Below are 13,265 nucleotides of genomic sequence, written 5' to 3'. Positions count from 1 at the left end.
CTTCCCCAAAGATAGTCTTTGTGAGGGCGGGAGGAGGGGGTCTGCCTGGGGCTCCCCTCCCCAAAGATAGTCTTTGTGCTCGCTCTCCTAGGAGGTCAGCCACAGGCCGTCTTGTTGGGGAACTTTTACTCCTGCTTTGCTGTCCCCTTTGCCTTTTTTATGGAGCTTCCCTGCCAGACCCAGACAATAGAGCTTAGGTGGTTTGGGGGAAGCTGTCGGAGGCACATGATGTCAGAAAGTTCGCACTAAGAAGCAGGATAGTCTTGTCCAGAGTTTAAACCTATATTTTGCACATGGGGGTGGAGTATTTTTTTTCCCTTCTGCTGAGGTATCTCTTCCTACGTACCCTTCATCTCAGCACTGCCAACTTGATACGCTGGCCCAACAGAAGGGAGGCAGTAGTGCCCGGCAGAACAGGCACTGCTCTGGTTTCTGTTCCCTGGACAGAGCACACAGACTGGACGTACCTGAATGTTGCCCATGACCCCTGTGGACTCCATCCTGCTGGCAACGTTGACTGTATTGCCCCAGATGTCATAGTGTGGTTTCCGGGCTCCAATGACCCCAGCCAGCACCCCTCCTTTATTCATGCCTGGGGTAGAGGCACAGAAGTCAGCGCAGACTTTGCCACCTGATTCCAACCACAAAGCTCCTAGTTTACATGACATTCCTCACCAAGCCTGACTCCAAGTTACCCGAGGACAGAAATCATGTCTCCTAACTCATCCTCCCCGCTACGTGCTTGGCCACCCTGATGTGCTAATTTAGTTCAGAAGTTGCCCGTGTCTCTCCCAACACCTGGTACTTCTAGTCTCCTGTGACCTCGCCCAGGATTGAGACCCCCTTCCCAGTACTGGTGGCAGGTGACAATAACCCTAACAGACTGGACTCAGGCACAGAAGATTCCCTGGAAAGGGTAGACTTCAAGGCCCAGCCAGATTTAGAAGGAAGGCCATCATAAACAGCATGGGACAGGGATGGCTGATCATTATTTCATGTTTTCGGTTTGATGATCTGGACCTAAAGACCCTTAAGGTCCCTTCCAGCTTGATGAGTGTGACCCTCCCCAACTGAAATGCCTCGGGTCTTTCTGAGCCTCTGTCCTTCTGGATCTGCCGAGTCCCCCGCTTCAGGAAGGAGCCTGGCAGGAGCAGGGGGCTTAGAGGCCTTACCGATGCGCAGCATGAAGTTGTTGAAGGACTGGTTGTTGATGTTGGTGAGCGTGTCCTTCATGGCGAGCGCAAAGTCCGCCAGATCCGCCAGGTGCTGCCAGCGCTCCTTGTCCGACTTCTCCTCCTGCGCCAGAGAGCAGCGGTGAGGTCCAGTCCGGGCCCCTCCTTCCTCCCACAGAGGGGCCAGGGACCTCTAGCTCCAGCTCATCACTGTGACAGAGTTCATCTGGGTCCTTCAAGGTCCAGGGCAAAGACTGGGCAGTGGAGGCAGGGAAGACAGCCGGCCCAGCTGCTTCCTGTCTGCCAGGTACCTGATCAGGATTCGTGTCTCGTCACCACCCTGTCTGTGCCTGGCCTTTGAGTTTTGTAAAGTTGTCCTCATTTTGATTCCTCAACTAGATGAGCGCTTGAGGGTGACGACGCACCCCTGACACGTTTCTGTAACCTCATCCATCAAATGGAGACAGCAATAGGACTTACATCGTGTAGCACAGTTGCAAGATAGGATAATGTCTTAAGAACATTCCTCGGGGCCAGGGCCCCCAGCTCATTTCCTCTCATTCTGGAAGCTAAACAGGGCTGGCCCCACAGGTCCTAATTAACAAGAACAGGCTGTCAGCCAGTGGGCACCAGGGACTCCCCTCTTCTAACAGATCCAACTCCCCCACCTGGACATCTTCATGTTACAGAATTGTGTAGATGGGTCCTGTTCCCAGTTCTGATTAAAGTGTAGGGTGCTAATGGGATGTGGCCACAGTTACACAAACCATCTCATGCCTGGCCTAAGCTATGGAACAGTACTGGGGGGTTGTGTGTGTTCCTCTCTGCTCACTCAACTCATTGAACTCCATTTTATATTTGTACCACATGGTGCTAGTGGGTGTGTGTCTGGGACCCCTCTCACAGCAGCACTTGATGGCAGCTACTCAACTTACCGCATCCTCCATGCTACGCATGGGCTGCCTTTCTCCTACCTCGGGAGGCAAGGTCCCATATCTAGCCACTGAGCTGGTTAGCTACCTTGTTGGAGCTGGTGAAGCCGTTGGTGTTGACATCGGGGGTGACTCCTGAAGCTGCCATGTAGGTGCTGCCGATGGTTTTGATCTTGGTGATGACCCGGAATTTGGGGTTGTCCAAGAGCTGAAGCCAGTATTAAGGAAGAGAGAACTGTCAGCACAGTCAGGGGAGATGAATGAGCCAACTAAATGACAGATTTGTCTGTTTACAACCCCTCAAGACATCCAAGAGAGGTTTTCCTATAAACGCTTCATTCAGCTGCGTATCTGCCACGTGATCCTGGACAAACACCCTGATTTTCTGAGCTTCAGCTTCTACCATCAACATGGGGGGGAAAGTGCTGTCTCCTAGGGCGGTTGAGCATGTATGTAAAAGCATTTCCCTGGTACACGGGTTACCTGATAAATGTTTCCTGAATCTGAATTTGAGGGTCGGAGGAATCAGGGCCCCCCAGGGTCTTGTTCTGGCCAGTCCTCCCCCTGTGAACTTGAGGGTGATGGCCCAGGCTCCCATTTGGCACCCACCGTTTGCAGATGGCTGCAGAAGCCATATGCTTGGGGAGGGGTGTTTATAAACATAAAAGAGCTAGAGTAACTCTCCAGATTCTTTCTGACTTCTGCAGCCTGTAACCTGGAAGAGGCTGGTTTCGTGGCAGGAGGAAGAGGACAGGAGGGGCACTCACAGAGTCAAAATCTGAGATGATCTCGTTGAGGAAGCGCAGACACTCGATGCCCCCGTTATTGATGCTCTCCTCTGTGTAGAAGTCAGCGAAGTTGGGCAGGGAGGCAAACATGACTCCAATCTCATCGTAAGACTGACTGTACAGCTCCTAAGAGAGGCAGGGCCAGAGGGCTCAAAGTCTGACAAACTGAATGATGTGCTTCACAAAGGAATCTGCCTTCCACACCCGTGACATGTGCACTCATCTTTTTGGACACACATCTCAGATTATCCCAGCTCTGCATTATTAGAAAGTAACTCATCACAACTTTGAATAATTTTTTTAAAAGTTTCTCCAGTCCCTGCAACAGCCCCAGTATGAGAAGGAGAGTAGGGTGGAGCTAGGCAGTGAGGCGTGAGAACCAGCCAGCCAATCAGAGTCACAGAAAGGTGGGGTTTAGCCATCTGAAGCAGCCTCATAGGGATGTGGCCCATAGAAACAATGTAGGGGTGCCTGTTACCAAAAGCCCATGGGATTCTTGCTTTTAATACTGTGGTTGCTGGTTAGGTCCAGCCCTCCTGGGCCATGTCACGAGAAGGCAGAAAGCCAGGTGAAGACAACCTCACAGCTCCAGGCTCCAGCAGGAGGCTACCCCTCACCTCATCTCTCTTCTTGGACCCCAGGAAGTGACGTGCCACATGCTCAGGCAGCATGTTGGTGACCAAGGCCTCGTTCCAACGCCGCATCTCGTAGACACGTTCCTTCTGGTCGTGGACCTCAATCTTCCACAGGAACAATGTCCGTGCCAGTTTCTCCACCTATGGACACAGACACAGGCAAGGTGTGTGCTCTGAGCTGGCCGTTTGATGGAAGGATGAAAAATGGGAACTTAAATGGAGAGATTCCATTATGGAAAAACCGAAGGGAAGACGGCTAAATGGCGAGGGAAGAGACCCAGAAAGATTTCACCGCGTCAGAAAGGCCAGCCTACAGCTCTGCTGAGGGTCCTAGCCTGTGTGTGGGGCCTCTTGGGACCTAATTTTGGCTACAAGTCTGCCTTGGGGCGGGGGAGTGGCTGTGGAGACCTTCTAGCCCAGGGCTGGAGGGGGCGGGGGGGGGGGGCGCGGGGGCGGCGCGGGGGGAGGAGGCCCCATATCCGGGACGCTCCATTTGGCCAAGAAGTGGCTGGGGAGGCTGCACTTTCCTGACGAGCCGCTGGGTGGCACCCGAGCTAACACGGACGTGTCCCTTGTAGGGGTACTTCCCCGCCCTCTTCCTCATTTTCCATTTAACCAAAAACTTCATCAGCTTCTTTCCCTTTATTTTCTGGCTCTGCGGTCAGTGTGTTAGTGACCCCCAGGGCAGGCTGAGCGGAGATCCATGAGTCCCTGGCCTCGGGAATACAGATTTTAACCAGGCTTCCTTCAGCTCCCCGCAGGAGGCGAGAAGGGAGCGATAAAGAACTGCTGCTCGGTTATTCCTGAGGAAGAAAGCAGAGCACGCAGAGGGGCGGCTTGACCAGGGTCATGTGCCAGCACCCCAGGCGCTCGGGTTAGATCCTGGGGCTGCTGCTTAGAAGGCCCTGACAGGTGCTGCTGAAGAGGAGGGGTGTGTGCGGCACTCACATGGCGGGAGAAGTAGTAGAAGCTCAGCATCATGATGAAGACCATGGCCGTCATGGAGTACTTGGAAGGCACCAGGGGCAGCCTGTGGGGCGAGAGCATTGCTCTGGGGGCCCGTGCTACCCTCCCAGAAGGGAGTTTTGTCCCCTCTAGTGTGGTGGTGTGCTTCCTGTCACCTCACCCCAGAAACTTCTCCCAGCAGCTTAAGCGCCTTCACATCAAGTCCAGACGCTCTCTGCCCAGTACAGCTTTCTGAAATCACTGGGTTTCTGTCTTAACAGCCAGCCAGCTCCTGGCCCCACCCAGCTGCACCTGGAATCCACACCAGGGCTTCAGGGCTGCTCCCCAGACGTTTAATAAACTCTGTGTCACCTGATCACAGCAGTAGCTGCAACCGTGTAGGAATCTGGAGAAGGGGGAGACTAACATCTCAGTGATGGGACTAGGGCAGTTTCACCGTGCTTTTTTTGTAGCTTTCACACATTTTTGTGTGGAGCTGTAAATTACTTCTATTGTAGTGTTCTGTTGTGTGAGTATACCACAATTTATATATCCACTTACTGCTGATGTCTTGGGTTGTTTTCATTTGGTTTTGGATGTTGTATGTGTGTGGTTATTATGAACAGTGCAATTTTGGATATTCTTGTACATATATCCCAGGACATACATATGTCTATTAATTTCTCCAAGGTATATACGTAGCAGTGGAACTGCTTTACTAAATAACCCCAAATTATTTTCTAAAATGGCTGTACTCCCATCAAGAGTGTATGAGTTACATTTCACGTGATGTTATCAGACTTCTTAATTCTGGCCAAACTGGTAGGTATGTGATGGTCTTTTGCTGTGGTCTTAATGTGAATGTCCCTGATTACCTGAAGCCTTTCATTTATTAGTGGCCATTTAGACTTCTTTTGTTAAGGTCCTATTCAAGTCTTCTACCCATCTTCTGTTAGGTAATCTTTTCTTTTCTAACTTACTTAAAAGTCTAGTTAAGTCACTGAATCATATAATTCTAAAACTTTGGAGGCAGAAAGGACTTTGAAGAATTTCTAGTCTAACACCCTCTTCAAGAGATGAAACTGAGACTCAGGAAATGGGCCTGCCTGAGGCCCCCTAGAGCGTCACCGAGGGAGGGAAAGGATCCAGGTCTTCTAGTCTGGATACAGTAGTCTTCTTTCCTCCTTATCCTTCTGCTGTTCTGGCAGCCAGTAAATCAGTGATCACTCGTTTGGCTGTTCCTTCTCTTCACCGCAACCCAACCTCAACTGCTTTACCCCACCCTCTGAACCCCGCTGCCACTGCTCTCCACGCTTCACTCTCTCTGACTCAGGACAGGCCAGCGCGGCCAGGTCAGTGCTACAGTCTGCCCCGGCCTCCTCTAGAAACACATACTAACTTCTCTAGCTTGAACATCCCACATCATGTGCCTTTGAAAGGATGAGACTGTGGGGCTTTGGCCTGTTGTGTTTCCTGTCTCTAGAAGAAAGGGGCCGCAAGCACAGACCAGGACAGGAAAGCAGTCACCCTTACCTGTCAGTGCCATTGAGCCCAGGGCTGGAGAACACCTGCATCTTCTCTAAGGCGACTGTCGGAAAGCTGTGGGGACAGATAATAGCACACTTGGGCCCCATCTGGGTACAAGAGGCTGGTGCCCAGCCAAACACTGAGGTGACCCAGATCTTCCAGTCCTCAAGAATGGAAAGGATCTCTCCCGGGATTAGAGTCACCCAGTGGCATGTCTGAGAAGCCATAAGCCCTGATTCCCATGCAAGCCTCTGATGAGCCCTAGAGATGGACAGCTGAGGGCAGGCCCATGACCTTGAAATGGGGACTGGGAGGCGGGGAGGAAGGAGACCATATAGATCCCCAAACAGGCCCCATCGTACTCATGTTCCTGGAAACGTCTGTGGTCGTATTCATCGAAGATGGGGCGCCAGGCGTGGATGTTGATGACGGCCACGGCCCCGGCGATGAGCAACATGAGCGTGAGCTTCACCATATGGCTGACCTGCACCAGCATGATGGTGGCAATGAGGGACAGCACAGCCACGTAGTTGTAGTACTTGGGATTCTCCACGCAGCCGTCCTCCACCTGCACCCCCGCCGTGCTGTTGCTGGGCCCCGAGTAGTACTGGAGACAGCTGAGCTGGAGGCCAGGACCGCCGGGCGAACGCCGGGTGCAAGGGAACAGCAGACACTGGTCAGAGAAAGCTGGGCTGCAGGGTGGCTGCCCCTTCCCCCGGCTCCCTCAGAAACACGGAGAAAGAAGGGAATGTGTGCCAAGGGACAGTAAAACAGACGTTAGTGATTCCTGCTAAGAGCTTTACCATCACCTCCTCGGACGATCGTGACAATCCTCAGAGTATTGTTAGTACCGCCACCATCACACAGAAGACAGAGGCCACACTTGCCCAGAGTAGCACTATCGGCCAGTGGTAAAGCAGAGCTAGGGGTCCAGTCTTAGGTTTCAAACCCATATCACATTGCTGCTTCTGGAGTGGCCGGGGGCCAGCCAGCCAGCCTCCCCTCAGCCTCACTGTGACAGCAGCCAGTCCCCATGACCCTTCATTTCTGAAGTCTGGTGGCCGATCCCATCACTGGGTGGATGTGGTCAATGGAAAGCGCATCTATAAACTGAATCAAACTGACTTCATAACTTTCATCCATTGCCACTTGCCTGGCTTTGGGGACACTCTCAGCATGACAAGCATGAGGAAAGTTTTCACACCTCTAGTTTTTCACCCCCGACTGGTGACAGGATCCACAGATGTCCTGCCAGAATCCATGACCCTGTTAAACAGAGGTCCCCAGACCTGGGCACCAGGCTCCAGGTGTGTCCCGACACCAGGAGGTCCGGGCTTCCCTGCCCTGTGCTGTGGGCACCAGCAGCCCGTGGGCACGCTAGGTTCTGGAGCTCCTCACTCCATTCCAGCTGGACTCTGACCAGCTGGCCCACAGGCTTGTCACCTGTACTGCTGCCAGAATAAGTCCCTATACTGAGTTTTCTCCTGGGCTTCAGTTGTTAAAGATAATGAAGCAAGTAATGTAATACCATATTTGAAAAAAATCCCCGACTCTGTAGGAGGGCATGTATGGTACCATCAGCACTGGAGGGAGCGGAGCCGTGAGGGCTGACAAGAGCGCATCGGTGTCAGCGCCAAGCCCCCAGTGCCCAGTAAAGGGCTGCTGGCTTCCAACAGCGGTCCCTTCTCCTCAAGGAGGCATCTGGCTGCCCCCTCCTGGGACCCACATGAATTGAGGAGAGCAGAGAAGAGATCTCATCTGGGCTCTGTGAAGCTCTGCCCTCAGTGACCCACCTCTGGAAGGTCTGGCCTCATTCAAGGGGATGAAGGCCAGACAGGAGAGCGTCTCTGGTGGAACAGGTTTACCTCTCTTGTCCTGAAGGATGCCTAACACTAGCCACACAGTAGGGAGTGCTTAAGATACGATACGCAGAATGCTTAGGAGTATGGGGGCCCCCTGAGCAGCAAGATATGGAGGAAGAAACACAGGACTGGGATTTAGGACTGTTTCAGTTCTCAGCGCTGTTACTGGCTATGTAACCTCTCTGAGCATCATTTCTTTACAAGAAACTACAAATGATACCGACCTCCTGGGATTATTATACAGATTAAATGAGTCAATGTATGGAAAGCACCCAGCACAGGACCTGGTGTTGGGCTCCTGGACGGGGAGGGCAAGGAGCTGGAGGAGACAAGGCAGTCTCACTGGGGAGTCTCCGGCTGGGGAGAAGGCCCCCGCAATTTGGCCAGGATGATCATTTAGGGACCTATGTGCCACTCCAGAATCATGTCTAGCACTGGAGGAAGGGGCTGGCAGACGGCTGGTGCCCACCGATCTGGAAGCCTCCTCTGAAAGTGGGAGTCCCTTCAACAGGACAGCAGGGGCTCACCATGTCCACGACGTTTGCCATAACCAGAATGAAGACGGCCAGCATGGCCCAGGTATTCCTGGCCCAGCGGGTCCGGTCGATCCAAGTCGAGAAGGCCACGAGCTTCTTGGGAAAGGCCTAGAAGGGTGGAATGTCAAGGGCCTTGAGCCTGCAAACATGACTGCTAACCACTCTGGCTGCTCCCACACTTCCCAGGAAACCTAGAAAACAGCGCTTTGTGTGCGTGTCACCCAAACTGACCGTCAGAACTGAGAAGCGAGCGCGGGGAGCCCGGCTCTGCCTGTGCCAGTCCTGCCGGAGGTGCACGTGCCCTTCCTGGAGCTGACTCGCTGCTGGCCAGGAGTTGGGGCAGCACCTGCCAGCGGCAGTCCCCTCCCTGTCTCTGCGTGGCAAAGCCAGGTCAGGGGAGAATTTTTAGTGCCAGCTGTCTTTGCCCGGCTTCTCCTGAGTCAGTAGACCTAATTCTCCCAAGTTACTTGCACACCACCTGCCAGGTTAATTTTCCTAAACACTACTTTTCCTTGTCATTCTGATCAAAAGTCTGCCTAGCTCCCAGTGCTCACAGGGGCAGGTCTCAGTCCCCGTGTCGGTTTTCAGGGTCCTTCACCACTGGAGCCAGTTTACATTCCCACTGGGCCTCCGCAGCTTTTCTACACAGGTTCCTACTTTTCTAGACTCTGGCTCACTCCCCCGAGTGTGCTCCAGGGCCTAGCCCAAAGCAGATGCGGAGGTGATGATGAAGGAGTGTGTAGTAAACAACGGGACAAATGCCCGAGCCACCCCAGTGGAAGATAATCTACCACTGAGGACCTGACAGGACACACAGCTCCGTGCATGCCCACTTCTGCAGGGCTGAGGCTCACTTCGAGGGCTCCGAGCCAAAAGGAAAAGAGCTTCTTACCTGTGGAAAGATGGCAGCCATGGAGCAGACTGTCAGGATCAGGAGCAGAACCTCCCCAACCACAAAAGTCACATAGTTTGTCATGAGCCTGTAACAGAGAGAAAGCAATCAGGACAGGGACCAGAGGGAGTCGTGAGTTGGGTTAGCGGCCAGGAGAATAAAGGGAGAGGGGGCAGGCCCTGTAAGCAGGGCACAGCCTGTACCAGAAAAGTTCTGTATGATGCCAGGGCCTTGCCGCTGCTAGCTGGACAGACGAGACACACAGGGGTGGGAGGGCTGCCGACTGTGGGGTGTGCAGGGCCTGGGGACCTGTGACCCTCCCAGCTATAACTGTCCCCGGGATTCTTCCCAAAGGACAGACTCACAGAGGCCCTGGGCAGAGCCCATTAAAACCAGGGAAGGGATTCTTAGGAACGAGCATTCGGCTGTGTTGCTAGGATGCAAGGGGACAGCATGGAACAGAGCAGCTCCCTTACTGCCTAGGGCTGCTGAGAGTGACAGCGCTCACTGCTGCCTCCCTAGACCTCAGCCCCAGGCACAAAGCAGACAGCCAGAAACTCTGTGAAGTGAATGAGTGACTCTGATCCTCACAACAGTTCTGAGTGAGCTAGGGCACGTGTTTTATCTCAGACTGTCACCATCAGCATCATCTTTGGCTTTACAGCTGAGTAGACTGCTGCCCCAGGAACCCTCAGGGATGTGCCCGAGGTCATAGAACAAGCAGGCAAGAAAGCCGTGTCCAGAACCTAAGACCGTGTGATGAGTCCAAGGCTCTTGAAGTTCCCCGAACTGTGATAAGAACAGAGCTCCACACCCACTTCTCCAGGAGGGGGTCCCTGATCTGGAGTGAGCTGCTGATCGGCTGCTGGGAGAACAGGATGGGGGGAAGGAAGGGGAGCCATCTTTCCGAAGCACCCCGCCTTGCCCCGGAGGACCTGCCGTTGTGAGAGGCAAGCAGTCTGCACCAGATTCTGAACTCTGTCTTTACTAAGATGAGCCAAGAAAGGGAGCAGGATGGGCCTTGGTGACTAAGGTTGAGCGTCCCCATCCGCTGTCTCCTTGTCCCAGAACCACTCAGGCCCATCCAGCCAAGGTCTCCCTCCCTGCCAGACTCCTCTGTCCCTCAGCTTTCTCAGGCCTGGTGTGACCCTCACACCCTCACACCCTGGTGTGACGCTAGTGCTGTTCTGGGACCCAGGGGCAGAGAGAAGGAGGGGGGTCCAGATGCAGCCCCACATTCCCTGGGGTTGCTCGCCGTTTGCCCTCCCTGGCCTGTCCCTGCCCTGCCCTCACCAGGGGTCGATGAGAATCTCCACCAGGGCCGCACAGAGCAGGACGACGCAGGAGCAGCTGAAGGCAGCCCCACTCTGCTTTTCCTTCTCCACCGAGTAGCGGGTTTCCATCTCGGGGTCCATGAACCGCATGGACAGGAGGAAGGTGTTTCTCTTCTTCACTCTGCAGGGTAAACAAGCCCGTGACAAATGCCACATCGGCCTCGCCAGCCAGGAAGGGCAGTGTTTAAGACTAACTCCCCAGGGAATTGTAAACTTATAGTGGAGAAGAGCTTTCTAAGCAAAACATAAAGCCCAGAAGCCACTGGGGAGAAAAAAAAAAAACTAACTCCCCAGTCCCCGCCTTGGGGCCGGGTAAGGCACGTGCCAAGGGCTGGACATCGGGGGCCACTTACACCTGGGCGGACTCCCGCTCCAGCAGGGCCTCGTTGAGTAGCTGGTTGAGCTCGTGCTCGTCCTCAGAGGCGTCCACCACGCGGTCAGCCAGGTCCTGAAGGCGCAGCCTCCGGCGGGGGTTGGGGAATGAGGGGTTGTCGGCCTGCAAGGCAGCGGGGCAGAGTTGGGGGATGGGGGTCGGGGACAAGGAGGCGGAAAAGACGGAGTTTGGGAAAGACGGGGTGGTGCTGGGGGAAGGGGATCGAAAGGGATCACACGAGGATTAAGCCCTTGGCTCTCAAAAACCATTTCATGGGAAAAGCCTTCCCAATGCTCCCACATGGCTCTGTCCTGCTTGGGTCTGGACCCAAAGTCTCAGTCCTTCCTGATTTTCCTGGGACCCCAGGTCCCAGACCCAGGGATCCCTAACAGAAGCTGTGCAGTGACTGCCCACTAATGGCAGGGTGTGGGGGAGCAGCTGCCAGGCGCACGGGTAGAAGACCTGGAGTTTGAGATGGCTGCCAGGCCACTGTAGTCCTGTCACCTCCTGCTACGAGGATGGGGTGTCACACAGCCACACACATAGGCATCCTCGAAGACGTAAAGGGCCCCCACCCCTAAGGCTTAAGGGATCTCTTAAAGGAGCTCAGATCTGGCTTATTTTGGGAAGGAAGACCTTAGGGGGAACATGATGGAGAGAAAAATCACATCCTTGTCGCCAGTGGGGTGGCGGGGCTGGGGTACCTGCTACCATTTTTATTCGTGGTCATAAAGGAAAAGCATCAACTCCAAACACATGGATCCAGGCTGTGATTCCAGAGTCATCAGTCCTGGCCTCATCAGAGCTGTCTGTAGGCGTCCTGGAAGCCAGCATCAAGACACCCCGGGCTTAAGCTCAGGTGTGCCTCTGGTTGACAGTCTGACCCCATACAATTCATGTTCCCCCAGCCTCAGTTTTCTTCTCTGTAACGTGAAGTGGATGTTCTGTTCCAGCACCAAGAACCTCTGTCCCTGAAGCATATCTGGAGCAGTGTGTCACTGGCTAATTGTGAGGACGCAAAAAGTCACAGGATGCTAAACCTCTATCTGTGTCCTTGCTAGTGAGTAACACTGAATTTGCATTTCCACTTCCTATCAAGAAAATCACAATAGGGGAAAGTTACTGAATGTTGTGGTGCTCAAGAAAAACCCAGTTTACCTTCAGCCCTGTCTGCCCTCGTCCTCCAGCACCTGTCGCAAGGCCCCAGGGGCAGTTCTCCTGTCTCCCTCGCAGTGAGACTGGCGGTGCTGCCGACAAGCCCATAGCAGTCACTGCAAGACCGAGACTCCTGGCCCAGCATCTCCCTCTGTCAGTGAATACACTCAGGAAGCTCCTTAGTAACGGACACTCTCCCAAGATGGACCCTGACCTCAGGGGGACAGCCTGTCAATTCCTTTGGAAACCCCTCATCTGTGCACAGGACTTGTGGGATTTGGACCGAGTCAGCCCTGAGGTCTCACTTCCAAAATTGTCTTGGATCCTAAAGAAATCTTCATGGATGTCCTCATTGCCCTCAAATCTACAGGATTCTGGGACGTCAGGGGTAGACGAGGCCTCGGACGTTAGCACCTCTTTTGACTTCACCCACCCCCACCCCACGTAACTGATGAGGAGACGGGGTGGGGGGTGGGGCAGGTGGGAAGGTGGCCTGCCCACGGTTACACAGCTACAAAGGACAGAGCGTAGGCCCGTGGCCAGGTCTCCCCCTCCCAGCACAGGACTCTTCCTGCGGCACCTTTTGCCTCCCCCCTTCCCGTCCCCTCCCACATCCCAGGCCTCAGCCCTGCACGCACTGGGGCATCCTGCTCCTCAGGCTCCTCCGACGTGGAGCCGCTAGTGTGGATGCTCCCGTCGGGCTCCTTGGTCCCGATGAGGGCAGGGGAGCTGGGCTTTGAGGATGGCGGCGCTCCATTCGGCAAGGCCTGCAGCAGACGGAAGTGACCATCAGGGACAATGCCAGCTGCCCACCCCGGCGAGGGGCTCAGCTCCTGTCAGTCTGGAATCTTCTCACTAGAGTTTAGAAGCCTCATAGACTTAGAAATCTCACTATTCAGTACCTCCTCTAGAACATTACTTTTAAAATACTATAATTTTCTAGTATCAATTTCTACTATTAAGATTTTTCTAAGCAGAGAAAGATCCTATTGTTCCAATTCCCATTTCTGCAACAGTAACTCAGTGACACAGTGATTCAGAGATCTTTCTTGGTGTAGAGCCTTGTCAAATACCTTCCAAAAGTCTGAGTAAATTCCACAAGCCAGCTTCCCCA

At 53.9% G+C, this 13,265-nt stretch overlaps 1 protein-coding gene across 2 annotated transcripts in view; it reads right to left on the bottom strand.

Moving 5' to 3' along the window:
* The window catches only part of ADCY3 (adenylate cyclase 3), a 75,870-nt gene that overhangs the window by 1,123 nt on the left and 61,482 nt on the right, over positions 1-13,265 (bottom strand). The window contains exons 9-21 of one of the 2 annotated variants that reach the window (XM_031466676.2): positions 12,790-12,918; positions 10,977-11,119; positions 10,583-10,744; positions 9,290-9,377; positions 8,389-8,505; positions 6,362-6,672; positions 6,006-6,071; positions 4,476-4,557; positions 3,510-3,668; positions 2,872-3,018; positions 2,193-2,312; positions 1,173-1,296; positions 468-592 (exon numbers count right to left, since the gene is read on the bottom strand). In XM_031466676.2, coding sequence (XP_031322536.1) covers positions 468-592; positions 1,173-1,296; positions 2,193-2,312; positions 2,872-3,018; positions 3,510-3,668; positions 4,476-4,557; positions 6,006-6,071; positions 6,362-6,672; positions 8,389-8,505; positions 9,290-9,377; positions 10,583-10,744; positions 10,977-11,119; positions 12,790-12,918 — 1,773 coding nt within the window. The remainder of the gene's footprint in view (positions 1-467; positions 593-1,172; positions 1,297-2,192; positions 2,313-2,871; positions 3,019-3,509; positions 3,669-4,475; positions 4,558-6,005; positions 6,072-6,361; positions 6,673-8,388; positions 8,506-9,289; positions 9,378-10,582; positions 10,745-10,976; positions 11,120-12,789; positions 12,919-13,265) is intronic. The other variant, XM_010992950.3, reaches the window with a different exon arrangement.

The sequence above is a fragment of the Camelus dromedarius genome, chromosome 15 (genome assembly GCF_036321535.1).
Source record: "Camelus dromedarius isolate mCamDro1 chromosome 15, mCamDro1.pat, whole genome shotgun sequence".
Taxonomy (NCBI): Eukaryota; Metazoa; Chordata; class Mammalia; order Artiodactyla; family Camelidae; genus Camelus; species Camelus dromedarius.
The sequence above is the reverse complement of the archived record's forward strand: the minus strand, read 5'-3'. Positions and strand labels throughout refer to the sequence as shown.